The sequence below is a fragment of the Cynocephalus volans genome, chromosome 3 (assembly GCF_027409185.1).
Source record: "Cynocephalus volans isolate mCynVol1 chromosome 3, mCynVol1.pri, whole genome shotgun sequence".
Lineage (NCBI taxonomy): Eukaryota > Metazoa > Chordata > Mammalia > Dermoptera > Cynocephalidae > Cynocephalus > Cynocephalus volans.
The window spans coordinates 4974052-4992998 of NC_084462.1; the positions used below are offsets into that span (position 1 = coordinate 4974052).

An 18947-nucleotide genomic window follows, 5' to 3' on the forward strand; every position below is an offset into this window, starting at 1 on the left:
AGTGCCGCAGTAAAGGGGAAAGGAGCATCCCAGACCTTCCCATCCCATCCTCTAACCCCCTCAGTTAAGGTTGTCCTAAGATTACGGGTGGGGGGCTGGGTTGAGTGAGGCTTGGAACAGACTAGTCAGATCCGTGCTACCACTCTGTGGAGGAGATAGGCATGGTTACAGCTCCAGCCTCAGTGATAATTTTGGGAGAAGGAGAAAGAAGAGGCCTCTGTGGCTCTGGAGGCCTAGAAGACAGGATGAAAAGAGGCAGGGAAGGCAGGGAAGGGGAGATATTTACGTAGAGATCTGACAAGTGAATAGGGGCTGCACTCCAAGCAGTTAAGTACGGCTTGGGCAAAGAGGTTTGTTGGCATGAAAAAGCAAGACGTGCTCAGGCAACTCTAATTTTCGTGGACAACTGAAGTGTGAAAAGGGGAGGTGGGAGATGTGTCTAGACAAAGACCAGCCCGAGAGGCTTGCCTTTTATCCTGAGAGCAAGCAAGTTACCCCCTTTTCTGGGTCTCAGCATAAACCAATCATAAACCAAGGACTCACTCCGTCCTCCTCCCGCACAAAGGTGCCAGGAGTCCGTCCACCAAGCACTCGAGCCACTGCCTTACAAACCAGAACCTGCAGGCCGTCCCACTCCCCGCATGACGTCACGTAGTACGAGCGACGCACGCGCAGAAGCCTTCTCCCGAACTCGCCGAATGGCAGGCTTCGATTCCTCCCAATTCCGCCCCTCATTAGATAGAATCAACTGCTCGTCTCGACTGTTGTTAATGGCAACGTAGGCGGTACAATCTTGGTTGCTAAGATACCGCATACTTCCGCTTCTTTCCCTCCTCCTAGACTCTGGCAAACCAAATCTCGTTCATTCGACCAATGGCAAATGGGCAGTGGGCGGGACTTCATTTTTCCGGACCAAAGAAACACGGGCTCTGCCCGGAGTTGCGTGGCCAATGACTGTGGGGCAGCCCCTGTAAAGAGGCTCGGACACCCCCACGCCTGTCTTTCCTTCTCACAGCCCTGCCCCTCCCTATCGCCGTTTCAATACAGTGCTGGCCGCAGTCTGACAGGAACGGGACGGAGCCAAGATGGCGGCGGCCGACGGTGACGACTCGCTGTACCCCATCGCCGTCCTCATAGACGAACTCCGCAACGAGGATGTTCAGGTCCGGAGGCTACAGGGAACTTGGGGAAGACAGGGAGGGGTACATGGGGGCACAGGAGGCCCTCGCGGAGAAAGCTCAGCGTTCGCTGGGAGAGGCGGAAGGGGATGGCGGCCAATCAGCGTCCTGCTCTCATCTCTCCGCGTCCTAGGATTCTAAGAGATGGCACCCCTGATTGGGTGTCGGCCCAGGGGAGGGCGGGGGCCAGGGCGAACCTCGAGGGTCCCGGGCCTGCAGAGTTCGCGCGGCGACTCCTGACTTGGTAGGCCACGGCCAGGTCGGGGGTCGGTGGGCCGGGTGGGGGAGAGGAGAGTGTCCATGATTGGCGGCGGCCTCCAAATGGCCCCTTGGGTATGGGAAAGGCGTTTGACCTGCTCCGAGTGGGGGAGGGGCCTCCTGTTTGGTACGGAACCGGATAGGTCTACTCTTTTCTGGGTTTCGACAGCTGGGCCAAATCGGGACTGAGAGGCGAAGGCTGCCATCCCAATTTCTGCCCTACGTCTCTAATTTTGGTGTAGATACTTTAAGGGGGACGCGAAACACTTCCTCCCCCAAGGGGGAAACTAGCCAGATTTAGGAGCGAATTAAGTTGTAGAAACCTGCCTCCCTCCCCCCCACCCCCACTTTGGGATCCTCCAATTGACTAGGGGCTGGGCAGTTTATCTAGCGCGCTAACATATTCCTGGTGAGTGAGACAGGGTTGCCCAGGGCCCTGAGACCGCCTGGCGTAGGATTGAGAAGAGTTAGGACTGCAGGTCCTCATCCCACCCGCTGCCTGACCTTGTGCAAATTACTCACTGCTCTGGGCTTCTGTATTACACGAAATATGGGTTAATAATAGTCCCGGTCTCGCTGGGTAGTTGTGAGGGACTGGCCGAGTTAATAATACAAGTAAAATAGAACGGTGTCTGGTCTACTGTAAGAATCCAATAAATGTTAACTGTAATTGTTGGGAGTGGTGATTTAAGAGCTCTCGTCCTCCTTTTAGGCCTCAATTTCTCTCTATATAAAATTGAGCTTGATGCACTGAGAAACCTTCCGAACCTGGGTGCACCCTCTGAGGTTCCGGTGTATGACTCTGGTTCTGGTGTCAGACAGGTTGTGGTTGTACTCCTGGCCCTTCCACGTCTTGCTGATTGACATGGGCAAGTTAGTTAATCTCTCTAAGCCTTGGCTTCCTCTTCTCTCAAATGGGGATAATTATCTAGTTCGTAGGGCTGTTGAAAAAATTCATTCGTTCAATAAATACCTGCCAGGTGTCACGTATGGTGCTGGGGATATAGTGGTGACACCAGTTGCTATACAGGACCCAGGTGTGAAACAGCTAAACAGAGCTAAATGTTATTAACATGCATAAGAAATGGTGGGAAGGAAACAAACAGGATGTTGTGAAAAATCAATATTTATTGGGCCTCTACTCAGCAAGACGCTGTTCTAGGCACTGGTGGATAGCAGGCAACAAGACAAACCAAAACTCCTGGCCTCAGAGAGTTTACCCTGTAGTGAGGGGAGACACAATAAACAAGACTTTAAGTAAAATGTGTACTTTGTTAGGTGGGGATCAGTGTTACAGAGAAAAATAATAAAAATAAGAGGGATGCACTTTTATTTTTTTATTATTTATTTATTTAAAAAATGACTGGTAAGGGGATCTTAACCCTTGACTTGGTGTTATCAACACCACACTCTCCCAAGTGAGCCACAGGCTGGCCCAGAGGGATGCACTTGTAAAGAGTGGTCAGGGGAGGCCTTACAGGGAAGGAGATGTTTGAGAAAAACACCTGATGGAAGGCAAGGAAAGGATCTAATGAGACTTGCTGGGCTGAGGGCACAGCAAGTACAAAATGGGGTAGGGAAGATCCATTTTAAGAAGGTCATTCAGGGAAGGTCCCTCTGAGGACGCAAAGTTTGAGACCAGATTGGAAGAACATGGGGAAGAAGGTGGTTGCCTTCCAGGAAGAGGGAGCAAATGTGTAATGGCTGTAGCTCTCAATGTAGGATGATTTTGCCCACCAGGGGACATTTGGCAATGTCTGGAGACATTTTTGGTTGTCATAACTGGGGATTGCTGCTGGCATCTGGTGAGTAGAGTCAGGGATGCTGCTAAACATCCTACAGTTGACAGCACAACACCCACACCAGAAAATGATCAGGCCCAAAATGTCCTTAGTGCTGAGGTCGAAAGAAGCTGTTTCAAGGGAAAACCTGAGGCAGGAACAAGCTTGGTATCTTTGGTCAGTGTATTAGTTTTCTATGACTGCTGTAACAAGTTGCCATAAATTTAGTGGCATAAAAACCCCACAGGTTTATTATACTACAGTTCTGGAGGTCAGAGGTCTAACATGGGTCTCAATGGTCTAAAATCAAGGTGTTGGGAGGGCTATTTTCCTTTCTGGAGGCTCTAGTGGAGAATCTGTTTCCTTGACTTTTCCAGCTTATAAAGGCTGCCCACATTCCTTGGCTTGGGGCTCCTTTATCTTCAAAGACAGCAATGTTGCATCTCCCTGACCATTCTTCCATAGTTACATCTCCTTCTGACCACAGGAAAGGGTCTCTGATTTTAAAGATCCATGTGATTACATTGGGTCCACACATAATCAAGGATCATTTCCCCATCTCGAGGTTCTTAACCTTAATCACATCTGCAAAATCCCTTTTGCCATGTGAGGTAGCATATTCACAGGTTCTGGGGATTAGGACATAGATTTCTTTGGGGGACATTATTCTGTCTACCACAGTTGCTGTGGTTGGAAATCAGAGATTGAGGGGGGAAAGTTGTAGGAGGTTAAGGATGGTGGTGAAGTGTTTTTTTGTTTTAGTTTCAAGTGATTTAACTTTCTTTTTGTTTATTCTTTTATTGTACTGAGGTCAGTGAAGGGGTACTACTCACTCAACAAATATTTATAAGTATCTACTGTGTGCTAGCTATTGATCTGAAGGATGAGGCCAAAGCAGTGAACCATAGGCAAAAATCTGCCCTCCTGGAGCTCACTTTCTTGTGGAAGCAGACAAGAAACAAACTAGTACAATGTAGATGACGGTAGATAGTGATAAGTACTATGGAGAAAAATAAAGCAAGGATGAGTATGGGGAGTATGGGAGAATGTATTACAGTTTTAGATAGAATGGCCAGGGAAGGGGACATTTGAACAGAGAAGTGATGGGAGAGAGAAGGCCCCCATGGATATCTGGGGAATAGCATTCCAGGCAGAGGAAACAGGTGCAAAGGTCACGGGGCATGAATATGCGGAGTGGGTTCTGGGAACAGCAGGAAAGCCATTGGAGCCAAGGGAATGAGCTGTTGATGCTGGGAGATGAAATTGAAGAGAAAGTCAAGGCCTTATCTCGGAAGGACCTTGGGATCTGTAATTTAAACCAGGGATTGGCAAACAGCTGCCTGTGGCCCTAGGCTTGCTTTTTTAAATAAAAGTTTTTTGTTTTTTTAAAAAAAACTCAGATAACACCCATTCATTTACTTATTGTTTATGGCTGCTTTTGTGCTACACAGCAAAGTTGAGTAGTTGTAACAGAGATGATCTGGCGCTCAAAGCCTGAAATATTTACTGTGTGGCCCATTGCAGGAAAAAATTTGCCAACCCCTGACTTAAACCATCTCTCTACCAAATTATTGGGTGCTTGCTCTATACTGGGTGCTGTACAAGGGCATAACATTTATGATCTTATTGAATTCTCACAACCATCCTTTGAAATAGGTCCCGTACTTATTTACATTTTCCAGATGAGGAAACTGAAGCACAGCAAAGGTAAATAACTTTGGCCAAAGCCATGCAGCTGAGAAGTGGAAGAGCCAGGAAAGAATACCAAAGGAAGTAGGACCTGAGGGTGGAATAGAATTTGGGGTGGGGAAAATCATTGCTGACTATATCCATGTGCCAGATGTTTTAATCGTGTCTTAATGTGACAGTTCAGGATACTAGAAAGAACATGGGATATGAAATGCTGTAGTCTTAATTTATTCTTTCTGCAGATATTTATTCAACATCTCCTAGGTGCCAGGCAATGTTTGAGATACTAGAGAGAGGTACAGTAGGGAGCAAAACGGTTAATCTGCTGCCCTTGTGGGGCTTACATTCTAGTAGGAGAGATAGATAGTAGTTCTATAACATGCCAGTAGCAGTAATTGTTAAGAAGAAAATAAGGCAGGGACAGGGAGAATAGTGAGCTCAGGGCTGCTGTTTTATTTTTATTTTTTATTTTTTTGGCAGTTGGCTGGTAAGGTGATCTGAACCCTTGACCTTGGTGTGATAAGCACCATGCTCTACCTGTTGAGCTAACTAACCAATCCCAGTGCTACCGTTTCAGATAGGAAGGTTAGAGAAGGTGTTTCTGAGGCAGTGATGTTGAGCAAGGACTTGAATGAAATAAGAGAGAATGAACAGGAGGAGGAAGAGCAGTCCAGGCAGAAGGAACAGTTGATGCAGAGGCCATGAGTGGGAGCATGCTTGATATGTTCAAAGAATAGCAAAAAGTCTGGTGTGGCTGAAGCAGAGTGATTCGAAAAGTGGTGGGAGGTAAGGACTAGGTTGAGGTCTGTAGGCCAGGGCAAAAACTGGCAAGAGGGGGCAGGGGTAGAGGAAGCCATTGCAAAGCTTTGAGTAGAAGAATGAGGTGTTCTGACTGAATTCTTAAGGATCCCTCTTGCTGTTAAGTAGGGGTTGGGCAGGAACAGGTAGAACCTATTGAGATGCCATTACAGAACACCCAGGATCCGTGTTAGCATATAGGTGGGGAAAGGTGGTTGGATTCAGGATGTATTGAGAAGGAGGGCTGATGGGATTTGCTGAAGGTTTGGATGTCATGTGGTGGGTGATGTAGAGGGAGGAGTTGAGAATGACTGAGGTTTGAACACCAGCTTTGCCAGTTCGGCCCCGTGTGCCCTTGGAGCAGTACGTTTCCTTCTTTTTTCCCCCATCTGCAAAAAACAGATAATGATGAGGAATAAGCGCCTACCTGGTTGTGAAGATACAATGAAATTGGCATGTTAAGTGGCTGCCTCAGAAAAGGCATTCAGTAAGTGATGACCTAGTTCAGTCGTCATGATAGGTAATGGTCTTATACTTGGGAAAGTGTGGTAGAGGATGATGGTGAAGAACATGGGTTGAGCTGGCCGTTCCCAGCTCAGTTGGTTAGAGCATGGTGTTGTAAAACCAAGGTCAGTGGTTTGGATCGCTGCACTGGCCAGCCACCAAAAAATAAAAATAAAAAGGAACATGGGTTCAGTTCTCCACACTGCCACAAATTCATAAGGTTTCCATCTCTTGCCTAAGCACTCCATCCCCCAAGCCAATAAGAGGCAGAGGCCAGATTGCAATATCCCAGGGGTGTTTTGGGGTGTTGTGTTTCTTAAAATGGGATCCACTGGTTGAGAGGCCAGGTTTCTGTGTTACTTACACTCTTTGAGCCTCAGTTCTCTCATCTGTAAAATGGGGATAATTTTGTAATTTAGCAGCTCCTGGGATTGTTGTGAGGCTTAAATGGGTTATCACATGTAAAGTGCTTAGATAACAGTGCTTGATATATTCTGTGTTCAGTAAATATTGGTCAGTAGCAGTTGTGTTGATGGTGGTGGTGAAATAATGGGGGCTTCATCTGTCAAAGGTACCTGGCGCATTTTTAAAAAAACGATTTTAATGCGTTACTGGAGAGCAGTGGTTCTCAACCTGGGGTAATTTTGTGCCCCGGGGGACATCTGACAATGTCTGGAGACATTTTTTCATGATCTTGACTGGTGAGGAGTGTTGCTGGCATCTAGTGGGTAGGGGCCGGTGATGCTGTGCAGTATCCTGCCGTGCGCAGGACAGCCCCCCACAATGAAGGATTATCCAGCCCCAAATGTCAGTAGGACTGAGATTGAGAAACCCTGCTATATGTTGAACAGGCTACTTTGTATGTATTAATTTTTTTTTTTATTTAACAGTTTAATTTGAGCAGAACAATTTGCAAATCAGGCAGCCCCCATTATCAGAACAGATTTGGAGCAACTCTGCTATTGCCACGTGGTCAGTTAAGATTTATAGGCAGAAAAAAGGGAAGTGACATACAGAAAATGGAAGTGAGGTACAGAACAGTTGGCTGCCTGTAATTGGCCGAGACTCAGCTGCTTGTTACAAGAGTAGGTTATAGTCTGTTTGCACAGGTTAGTTTACAAGAGTAGGTTAGTCCGGTTACACATCATTATGTCTGAAGACACCTTTAGGCCAAACTTAGCAATTCCCCCCCTGTTGGTTAACTTCACAATTTTGAGAGATTGACCAACCCTTAGGCACTGACATCACTCTGTCATCATTGTAAATGGACTTATTTGGTCTCAAATTCCACTGGGAAATAGCAGAACGGTAGGTTTTATAAGGTGGGATCAGGAAAACAACAATAGAAAAAAAAACAGATTAACATCAAGTTGTTTTTTCATAAGCATTAGAGTAGAGGGACCTTTCTTGTTATGCTGGACTCTCCTGTTTTCAGGAGAAAAAAATCGGTCTGTTTTGAGATCTGTCTGCCCTCTTAAAGTTTTTGTTTGATGATTATGTACCACTTAACATGAGCGACTCCATTTTGGTTTGGTCTGATGTGTTGGGGACTAGTGCAGTAGCTCAGTCCAAAACAATGGCTTTCCATAATTTTTATTTAATAATTCCCCCCTTTTGGTCAGGTTCTCACCTAGGTGAGAGTGTGACCAAAACTTAGGGCATTAGCACCACTCTCAGTTACCATCATTGTAGGTTTCCAGTCTCAACATGTCTTTTTTAGGGTACACTGTCCTCATAATCATGCTTTCTTTGACTTTTTGTCATTCCATTCAAAGAAAAATCATTTGACATTCCACAGATGGCTGCATGCAAACATTTATAATGCTAGAGAGAATACAGTATACCAGGGAGACTACTATTTTGACCATCAGGAGAATAATACCAAGGGTTTGGGGTATGCTCCTTAGCCAGGGTCTCTAGGGAGCAAACAAACCAATATCAAATAGATTAAAGAATAAGGCAGATGAAGAGTCTACTCATTTTAACCATTTTTCAATCCCCTGCAACTGAGTATAATATCCAATGTATTCATCCATGTGTAACAAGAAGTGTCAGCAACTGCACAGATTCTTACCTGTTTATTCAGTGGGCAATCTAGCACAACGTTTGTATTTATTAATTGATCCTCACAAAAGGCATCTGAGATAGGTGCTAATTCTTTTTCTCTTAATTTTTTTTTTTGTTAAATTTCAAATATATCCCTAATTTTAGAAAATAGTACCAAACACCCAGATTCAGAATTTTAAAAAATTTTGCTACATCTGTTCACTTGTTCCTCACTCTGCCTGCCCCTCTCTCTTTAATTTTGCTGAAGTATTTTTAAAATCTTACCTTCAAACATTTTCTCCTACATTCTTCAGTATGCACCTCTAAAACAATGGACATTTTTATAACTACACTGTCATGTTCCCACCTAACAAAGCGATTCCTTGGTATTGTCTAATATTCAATCCATAATCAGATTTCCGTGATTATTGATTATTTCAGAAGTGCCCTTTTACAGTTGGCTTGTTTTAAATCAGATTCTGGATTTAGCCACGAATCTTCAGTCTGAAATTCTTCCCATGTGTAAATGTCACACAACCTAGTAAGTGGTGAAACTGGGATTTAGCAGGGCACTGGGCTTCAGAGCACACTTCACCACTGAGCTACAGGCCCCCTGTAGAGACAGAATCTAGGCCTGGAGGTGACACAGAAGAGGCAGTGCCATGGGTGGAAGCAAACCAGGGTTCAAATCCTGGTCTGGTCACTTTAGAAGTTACTCAACCCTTTTGGGTCTTGGTTTTCTTATTAAATGATAAAAGGATGGAAGACATACCTGACAGGGTTGTGAGGATTAATTGCTGTAAAGATACAGCAGTTATGGACTACTGTCTAAGACATTGCAGAATGCCCCTGTGTCTACATCTTGGAAACATGATGTTATAAGCTCTGGCTTTTTGTAGAGTGTGTAGTGATTTAGTGAAGCAGAACTTAGGAATAAGGTTGTCCTCTGAGAGCTTACAAAAAAGAAATTGGTAGAGGACGATGGTAAAGAACATGGGTTCAGTTCCAGGCTGTGCCATAAATTGACTGAGTGACCTGCCTTCCTCTTTCTGTGCTTAGTTTCCTCGTCTGCAAAATGAATGTAGAGGTAGTATCTGCCTCATAATGTTTGTTATAAGAAAGAATATGTTTAAATACTTAGCTTTGTACCTGGCACATAGTAAGCACTCTCTAAAATGGTTGTTGGGTTTTTTAAAACCTTTAAAAATTGTTTATTTTTATGTTTTTTAATGTGCCCAGCCCTGTACCAGATTCTAGTTCAAGAATCCCCAGTTAAGGGACTGGCCGGTTGGCTTAGTTGGCTAGAACACATCCCAGAGACAAGTCACCTTCCAAATGGGGAAACAAGCACATCCATAAATAATTTTTTTTTTTTTTTTTTAAAGATGACCGGTAAGGGTATCTTAACCCTTGACTTGGTGTTATCAGCACCACGCTCACCCTATATGGGGCCATCCCTATTTGGGATCCAAACCCATGGCCTTGGTGTTCCATCACCACATTCTCCCGAGGGAGCTACGGGCCAGCCTATCTATAAATAATTATAATGCCAGGCAAACTATGAGAAGCATTTCTTATTGCAGTGGTTCCCAAGAGGATGGGGAAATTACTTTTTTTCCCCTTCTATTTACATTTTTCTTTCAGTACAAAAACATGAGAAATAATAACAGCTGACATTTGAGTGCTTGCTACGTGCTGTGTGTCTGTTTTCCTTATTTGATCATCCCAGCAGTCCTATGAAGCAGGCATTTTTGTAATTCCCATTTTACAGTGAGGAAACTGAAGCTCCAAGATGCTTAGGACTTGCCTGGGACCCTTAGCTAATAAGTGGTAAAGTCAGAGTTTAAAAAAAAATTTAAATGATTTAAATGCCGCAGAAATAAGAGATTGTGAGGCCCATTCTTCTCAATGATGCTAAACAGTTATCAGGTGGGTGATTAGTTTTTCAGACACATCTACACGTTATTTTCTTTAAAAGCGTGATCCTTCATGGAAGGAGAAGGAGGGTTTATAGACTTTAGGACTTTATGGGAAGTAGAGAGACACTTCTGTCATTCACTGAGTGTTTCCCTGGGCCCTTGTCAAAGCACACACATTACAGACCCCCAACCCATCCCCCTATTATCAGCTACTAGCTATACCAAACAGTAACTGTTTGCTTCTAGGTTTTTTTCCCCCATATATAACATCTATATTATTTTTATTTTACAAAAAATTAATCCTGCAAATGTTTATTGGGCACTTATTTTGTACCAGGCATTGTCCTAGGTTCTTGGGGCACAGAGTGAAGAAGACCAAACCCCTTGCCCTTGTGGAGCTCATATTCTAGGGGGGAAGGAGAAATAACAAACCAACATATACATGTTGGGAAGAAATAAGAGTTAAGATGTGCAGAGTGAGGGGGTGGGGGGTGGGAAGGAGGGTGCTGCTTTACCTATGATAGTCATATGGTGAAGATTGAGCAGAGACCTCATGAAGTAAGGAAGGGGCCCTGGAGCATCTGGGAAGAGTATACCAGGCTGAGTAAACAGCAAGTCAGCAAGTGTGAAGACCTGACCTGGGAATGCACAGGGCTTTTGTTTGTTTTGGTTGCTATCAGGGAAACCACTGTGACAGGCTCAGTGAAGGGGAATGGCAGGAAGTGAGAATGGATCAGTAGACAGGGGCCAGATCATGTTGGGCCTTGGCTTTTATTCTGATTTTGAAGGGAAGACATACGACTTGCAGGATCATACTGTGTACACTTATAAGGGAAGGCTCTGTGGATTGAATGCCAGGTGGGCCTCAGCACAGATGCATGTAGTGGGGAAGGGGAATTTTATTTATTGAGTCTCTGTGTACTAGACTCTGTGCTGAGGCCTGCTAGGGACACAGACAGTCCCCATCCAGGATGATGAGTGCTGTCATGGAACCATGTGGGTGCTTAGTTGGGGGCACACTTTGGAGATAGTGCACAGGGAAATCTTTTCAGGGCATGACATGATCAGGGACAGTAAAGGTTCTTACTGATGTTATTAATAGCTTATCTGTCAGGAATGTTAAAGAGAACCCATCCAAGAGTAGTTTAAATAAGTAAGAGTTCATTTTTTTCCCCTCATATAACAAGTTCAGCAGCTCAAGGATATCACAGAATTGGGTCAGAGTATGTCGTTCTTTTGACCTGCCTCATGTGGTCATAAGATTGCTGCAGCCATCTGCTGTCCTCTTGGAACCACACTGAAAGCAAAGGGCAAGCCTAGGACAGAGAGGTTCTTTCTCCTTTTATCAAGGAGGAAAATCCTTGAAGTTCCTCCGCTGATTTGCCCTTATGTCTCTTTGTCCAGAGCTAGGTAATGTGCTGAGTTAATTGGGATTAAGTTTGGCTGTAAGTAATAGGAAAACTTTAAATAAGAGAGCTTAAATGAGCTTGAAGTTTATTTCTGACTGATGATCAAAGTCTGGTGGCAGTCCAAGCTGCCGTGGCACTCCATGGTGTTATGGTCCCAGGCTGTAAACATTGTACTCTGCTTGCATATCTTCTATCCTTCCAGCTCTACCCCCTTGCCCCCCAGGTTATCTCAAGGCCCCAAAATGGCTGCTGAAGCCCAGTCATTACAGGCTCATTCCAGACAGGAAGGAGTGAAGAAGGGGGTGACCCCATCCCACCATAAGGACATTTCCTACAAGTTGCACATATCATTTCCACTTGGATTTCACTAGCCAGATGTTAGTGTCATAGTCACATCCAAATGCAAAGGTGATTTGGAAATGTCTTTTCCAAAAAAAAAAAAAAAAAAAAAAAGGAAATGTCTTTTCCAGGGGGTCATGTGCATAGCTGAAAACCAAGGTTTATGAATGGCAGTGTAGCCCAGTGCAGGAGCTCTTAATCTGGGGCTCATCTGTAAATCCCAGGCAGGTCTATGAATTTGGATGGGAAAAATAACATCTTTATTTTCACTAACCTCTAACTTAACATTAATTTCCTTCTATTATGAATTATATAGATATATTTTTATATTATGAATTATAATATCACAGTAGCATATTATCAATAGTGTTAGCAAAACCTATGACTGTCTCCAGTGTAAATAATGACTGTGTTCATGTCTTGTTTCAGCTGTTGTATATATTGCTTATGGTCACCTCTATTTGAAAATTGTGGTCATTATTAGATCTGCTAAAGGGGTCCATGGCACCACCACCCTCCCAAAAATTAAAAAAAAAAAAAAAAAAAAATTCATGGTACTGGTTAAGAGCCTGGTGGCTTGGGTTCATATCCTGGCTCTGCCACTGTGAGCCGTGTAAGGTTACTTAATTTCCTTGTGCCTTTGTTTTCACTGGCATAGATGGGTGATCCTGTATTTCCCTCATGGGATTGTAAGGATCAAATGAATTAAAACATTAAAGCATTCAGAACAGCTCCTGGAGCATAGTAAGTACTATGGAAATATGTGCTTTTATTGTTCTGTCATTGTGAAAGAAAGGAAAAGAGACATTGGTGGACAACTAGCCAGCTGCCACACATATCCTTGGTAATCCAAGCAAAATCAGGATGCTGTCAACAGGATGAAGTTGCCACAACATCCATTATTGATGTTCCTCTGGTGTTAGGGTGTGGCCTGTAGTATGTCACTTTGTACTCATGATAACCCTCTATGGGTAGGTATTACCATCATCCCCATTTCACAGATGAGAAAATTGAGGCTCAGAAAGTTGCAAAGATTGCCCAACATCCCATAGCTAATATGTAAACAGCTTAGCCTTGAACCTTGATGGCATGGCTCTAAATCACCACTTGATGCCACCTTTCTAGAGCATTCACAGTGCTGTCTGGTTCAAGAAACCAGTGGTCATTATTAATGAAACCAAAACTAGAATCTGCAAGGACAGCAGTGGAAGGAGGCTCTCCACCATGGGAGAGGCAGCCCGATTCTTATGGGCTCACCCTTTGGGCATTTTTCCTAAATGACTGTGTGATGTTGAAATTGAGTCAGACTGCCTGGTTTTGGTTGTGGCCCCGTTGCTTCCCAGCAAGTGACAGTTTCTCTGTGTGTCAGTATCCTTCACTTGTGAAATGAGGATTCTAGGAGCAATACCTCAGAGCATAGTTTCCAAGGATTAAATGTGTTAATTATTCATGTCAAGCACTTGGAATGCTGCCGAGCACATAGTAAACAATCAGTAAATGTTCGTTGGCATTGTTACTGGCATTATGATTATTATTATGATTATTCCCTGCCACCATCTCATTGTCCTCAGGGCTGCTGCTCACCTTTTCTGGCCCTGGCCCATGTGTACATTTCCTCATAGCCCAGCTGAGAGAAGAACACAAAGATGCAACTTGGAGAGGACAAAGAAGAAAGAAATAGGCAAATAGGTCAATATTCCCTGTAATATTTTCTTATGAAAATTTTCAAACATACAGAGCACTGAAAGACTAGTACGAGACTCAACAAACTACAGCCCATGGACCAAATCCAGCCCACTGCATGCTTTTGCGAGTAAAGTTTTATTGTAACACAGCCATGCTTGCTTGTTCACATATTTTCTCGTTCTGTAACTGCTTTTGTGTCACAAGGGCAGGGTTGAGTAGTTGGGACAGAGACCATGTGGTCCATGAAGCTGAAAATATTTACTGTCTGGCAATTTATATAAGTTTTACTGACATCTAGTGTAATACAGTGAGAACCTGTATATTTACCACCTGTGTATACCACCTGAATATTTACCACCCAGTATTTGTTAGTGTTTGCCCTATTTAGTTTTTTATCTCTATATATACATTTTATTTTTTGGCTAAAAATAAGTTGCAGATCTTGTAGTACTTTATCCTGAGTTCCTTTTACTGCCAGGAAGGTTAGTTTTTGGACCATCTGTATTCCAGGTGGTCCAAAAAGCCCAGTGACAATTGTATGAAAATTTTGGCGTGTGCTTTTTTTCTGAGGAGGGACCTCTATAGCATTTCATCAGATTCTCATCCTCGTCTGTGATCCCAAAGATATTCTTAAACCCCCAGACCCGAGAACCCAACTCATGTAGGAGCTCAGTCACTTGCACACCTCTAATCAGTTACATGGGACCCGGGGAAAAGAATAGGCTGAGGAGCTCCTGCCTGTCCCCTCCCTCAAGTCCCTTCATGTTCTGCTTCTCTTTCCAGGGAGAGGATTTCCCCTATGTGATCCTTGCTCATTTGCAAGGGTGTTTCCTCCCACTCTCACATGCATGATCTCATTACATTCTTGCGACAGCCCTGGGAGCTAGGTAGGAGAGGCCTGTTGTGGAGATGAAGAAACAAGAGGGGAGGGTTTCACAGCCTGCCCTGCAATCAGAGCAGCTGGATTTGGATCCCAGGTTCTCTCAGGGCTTGCTTCGGCCAGTGTCTTTACATCTCTTAGCCTTAGTTTCTGCAGTGATGAAAAGAAATTAGTCATGCTTTCCTCCCTAGGATCGAGAGGATCAAATGAGGTCTCAATATGTAAACACTTAGTGTGAGATCTGTTATGTGTATTAGCCAAATATATTAGTTCTCTATGGCTGCTGTAACAAATCACCACATACTGTGTGGCTGAATACAAATTCATTCTCTCACAGTTCTGGAGGCTGGAAGTCTGAAATCAAGGTGTTGGTAGGATTGGTTCCTCTGGAGGATCTGAGGGAGATCCATTCCATGTCGCTCTCTCCTGACTTCTGGTGGCTGCTGGCAATTCTTGGTGTCCCTCGGCATTACTTGATTTCTCCCTCTGTCTTGACGTGGTCTTCTTGTCTGTATATCTCTGTGTCTTCTCCTTTTCTGTCTCTTCTTAGGACACCAACATCAATTCAGGATGTTCTCATCTTGAGACATTTCACTTAAAGATATCTGCAAAGACCCTATTTTCACATTCACAAACACTGAAGGTTATTGTTTTTTCTTTTACCATCACTGTTAGCCAGCAGTCCTGGGTTTAAATCCCTGCTCCATGCCATTTTAACTCTCTGACCCTAAGAAGGGACTTTTGCTCCCTAAGTCTGTTTCTCTCTCTCTGTAAAATAGGACTTATAATAGCTTTGACATCATAGGGTTATTGTAAAAATTAAATGAGATTATGGATGTGAATGCTTAGCCCAGGACCTGGCACAGAGTAAGCATGCTATAAATATGGCTGCTGCTATTAAAGTACAGAACACATCATGTTACATGGTGCTAAGTGCAAGAGAGGGAGATAAATCAGAGAGGAGGAGAGGGAGTCCTGGGGAAGTGTGGTATAATTTTAGACAACATGGTCTTGGAAAGTGCAACTGAGTAGGTGTTGGCTCTGTGAGATTCAAAGGATGCTTTTGCTTTTTTTGTTGCTGCCACTGATTACCATTGTTGCTATCTAATGATTCACTCAAGGTCACAGAGTCTCTTGGTAGGTGTTTGCCAAATTACTATTAAGCATCTTCACACATACTTAGCAAGGCTTCTGGGGGCTGACTGGGTCCAGAGCTGTCAGAACTCCCTTGAGTCTGAGATTTCTAACATTCTCCCGTCCTTTTCTTACTCTCTCATTAGCTTCGCCTCAACAGCATCAAGAAACTGTCCACCATCGCCTTGGCCCTCGGAGTCGAAAGGACTCGAAGCGAGCTTCTGCCATTCCTTACAGGTAACAAGGTGGACTCCTGGTACCCAGTTGGAATGGGGACTACTGGGGGGATTCCTGCTAGATAAGAGAGAGCCGTCACTGTGGATTCAACAAATTTTAAGTGTCTGCCCGGCGCTAGACATGGAGTGGGGATAGGGATTTGGAGGAGAAATGCAGTTCTGCTCTGAGAGAATGGTCTGGAATGATGGAGGCAGGCATTGGTGAAAAGGTCCTGGAGGCAAATAGAGCCAAGTTTGGATTGCAACAGTTAGAAACGGGTGCCTTTAGACAAGTTACTTTACTTGACTATTTCTTACATTTTTCATCTATAAAGTGAGGATGATCATTCATGTGCTATAGTGTTGATGTGATGTGAGCATTAAATATTAATAATAATTGTTAACATTTATTATATGCTTACCATGTGCCAGGCAGTGTTCTAAACCATTTCTTGTGAGGATTGAGTGAGTTCACATAGTGTTTAGAATGGTGCCTCTACTCAGTTAATCTGTGTCACCATCATCATTAACCGAGTTAACCTCACAGCAGATTAACTTTAAGATTAAGATTGCCTTAAGGGTGATAATACTACTGTCCCCATTTTATAGATAAGAAAACTGAGGCATAGAGAAGTGAAGTTATTCACTTATTTGCCAGAGGTCATACAGTTAGGAGGTGACTGAGGGGATATTTATCTAGTTATTCTGGTTCCAAGCTCAACAGCGTTGGTTAATGATTAATAGCACAGACCCCAGGTCCCAACTATTGATTTCAAATCCCAGCTCTACCACTTTCTAGGGCTGTGACTTTGGACAAGATATTTCATACCTGCCCGCCTCTGATTCTTCATGGGTAAATGGGCATAGTAGTATAACCTAATATGAAGAATAAATAAGATACCTGTAAAGTACTTATAACCGTGGTAAGTGCTGCTTAAGTATTTGCTATTAGACTGTTACTAAACACTGCTGTCTGTGATGATGTATGTAAAGAATTTAGTACAATGTCTGACACAGACAGACCACCAATTAATAAATCCTCTGTTATCATTATTCTCATTACTACTTTATGCTTTATACGTAATACTAGTTAAAATCACATCTTGAGATTTAGAGTACTTTATCACTAATGACACTCTTTCGTAACTGATCATCTCACTTGGATCTAGTGATGATCCTGGGGAGGAAGGAGGCCGAGATTGTTACCCTCTCACATATGGACACATGGGGAAATTGAGGCCTAAAGAGGTACAGTGACTTGCCCACAGTGACACAGTGAATGACTAAAGGGCACGGGTGTGTCTGACTCTGAATGCTATATAAGGAGTAAGTATCTACACATGTGACTCTGAACAGATGATCCCAAACCAAGTAGCTTCTACTGGTAAACTGTTGGAGAAACTTGGAAGTTTTAGAATGCTGAGACAGGGAGAACTTCTGGGGCAAGGGAGATGGCATGGCAGGATAATAAAGTGGTTAAGAAGTTGCAGAGAAAAAGAAGTTGGAGGGACCTGGGTTTGAAACAAACAACTGTGCCACCCCCCCTGCTGGGAAAACCCGGATATGCCACTCCACCTCCCTTAGCCTCAGTTCCCTTCATTGTAAAGGGGTACACAAGTACTACCTAACTCAAAGGGTTATTGGGAGGATTAAGTGCTCCACACAGAGCCTGGTCTGTAGAAAATGCTCAGCATGTGCTACTGGTGATTCTGTGGTGTGGTAGTGGGGAAGGCAGCCAGGTGCGGAGGACTGGCATGAGTAAATAGCAAATAGAGGCAAGGATGACCTGGGTGATTCACCAGGATGAGAGATACAAAGAGAGCCTTGCGGGAGGTGGGTGACGGTCGGCTGGAATTTTGCTGGCCTTAAGTACCAGATGGAACAATTTAGGTTAAATTCAATAGATGAAGCAGGTCAGCCATTGTAGATAGCTGCTGGAGGGAAGAGTTTAGATGTAGAAAAATAAACCTTACATGCTTACAGAATTTGTGCTGAGGGTGTGGGGTGGGCAAGAGAAGGGCAGAGGCAGGAAGTCTGCTTGAGAGACAGCGGCCAAGAGCAAAGACCCTTGGGTCAGCTTGCCTCAGTTCAGTCCTGCCGTGGTGTACTTTGTTTCCTTGTCTGTAAAATGGTAATAATCATGTAATATTTATTAGGGTCATTGTGAAGATTCAGTGAGTTTAATACATAACTTATCTTCATTTTATTATAGAATCGCATATAATATTATAATATTAAAAATACAAATGGGAAGAACTGTGGTGGGCCAGAGTAGTTTGGGAGCCATAAGATTGAATAAGAGCCAGTGATTCAGAGAAAGATTTCTTTGAGCTGTTGAAGTAATGAGTAATGTCAGATATTTCTGGGCTTTGGGCTTCATTCAAGCCCTTGTAAAATGTTCAGAACAGGAAATGGCAGATCCACTGTGTCTTTCAGAAAAGATGGTACTGTTTCAGACAGAATAAGCTATAAAAGCCCTCTGACTTCACACCTACATTCAGAATCAGTTTTATGAGGGGAAGATTGCCATGTTATATTAGTTTGTTAGGGCTGCCATGACAAAATACCACAGACTGGGTGGCTGAAACAATAGAAACATTTCCTCACCATTCTGGTGGCTAGAATTCCAAGTTCAAGGGATCAGCAGCAAGGTTAGTTTCCTCTGAGAACCGTGATGGAAGGATTTGTTCCAAGCCTCTCTTCTTGGCTTGTAGATGGCCACCTTCTTGCTGCTTTGTTTTCTCATGGTCACATTTCTGCTATTCTCTGGGTGTCCTAATATCCTCTTCTTGTAAGGAACACCGGTCCTATTGGACTAGGGCCCACCCAAGTAGTCTAATTTTAATTTAATTACCTCTTTAAAGGCTCTGTCTCCAAATACAGTCACATTCTGAGGTACTGGTGATTTGGGCTTCAACATATGAATTTTGTGGCTACACTATTCAGCCGCATAATACAAGTATTATCCCCACTGGGTTAAAAAGACCAGGTCTTTCTATTTATAATTTGCGAAATGTGGGTAGGTTCCACAGCGAGTCAGGTCATCTGTGTCTGCAGTCAGTATGTAAAGGAGCCTGCCATTTCAAGACTCAAGTAAACACTGATGAAAAG

General features: G+C 43.7%; 1 protein-coding gene across 1 annotated transcript in view; it reads left to right on the top strand.

Moving 5' to 3' along the window:
* The first annotated feature begins 951 nt into the window (after nucleotides 1–951).
* Nucleotides 952–18947, top strand: part of PPP2R1A (protein phosphatase 2 scaffold subunit Aalpha) — a 40095-nt gene continuing 22099 nt past the window's right edge. Inside the window, exons 1-2 of the mRNA XM_063090266.1 lie at nucleotides 952–1163; nucleotides 15768–15858. Coding sequence (XP_062946336.1) covers nucleotides 1086–1163; nucleotides 15768–15858 — 169 coding nt within the window. The 5' untranslated portion in view covers nucleotides 952–1085. The remainder of the gene's footprint in view (nucleotides 1164–15767; nucleotides 15859–18947) is intronic.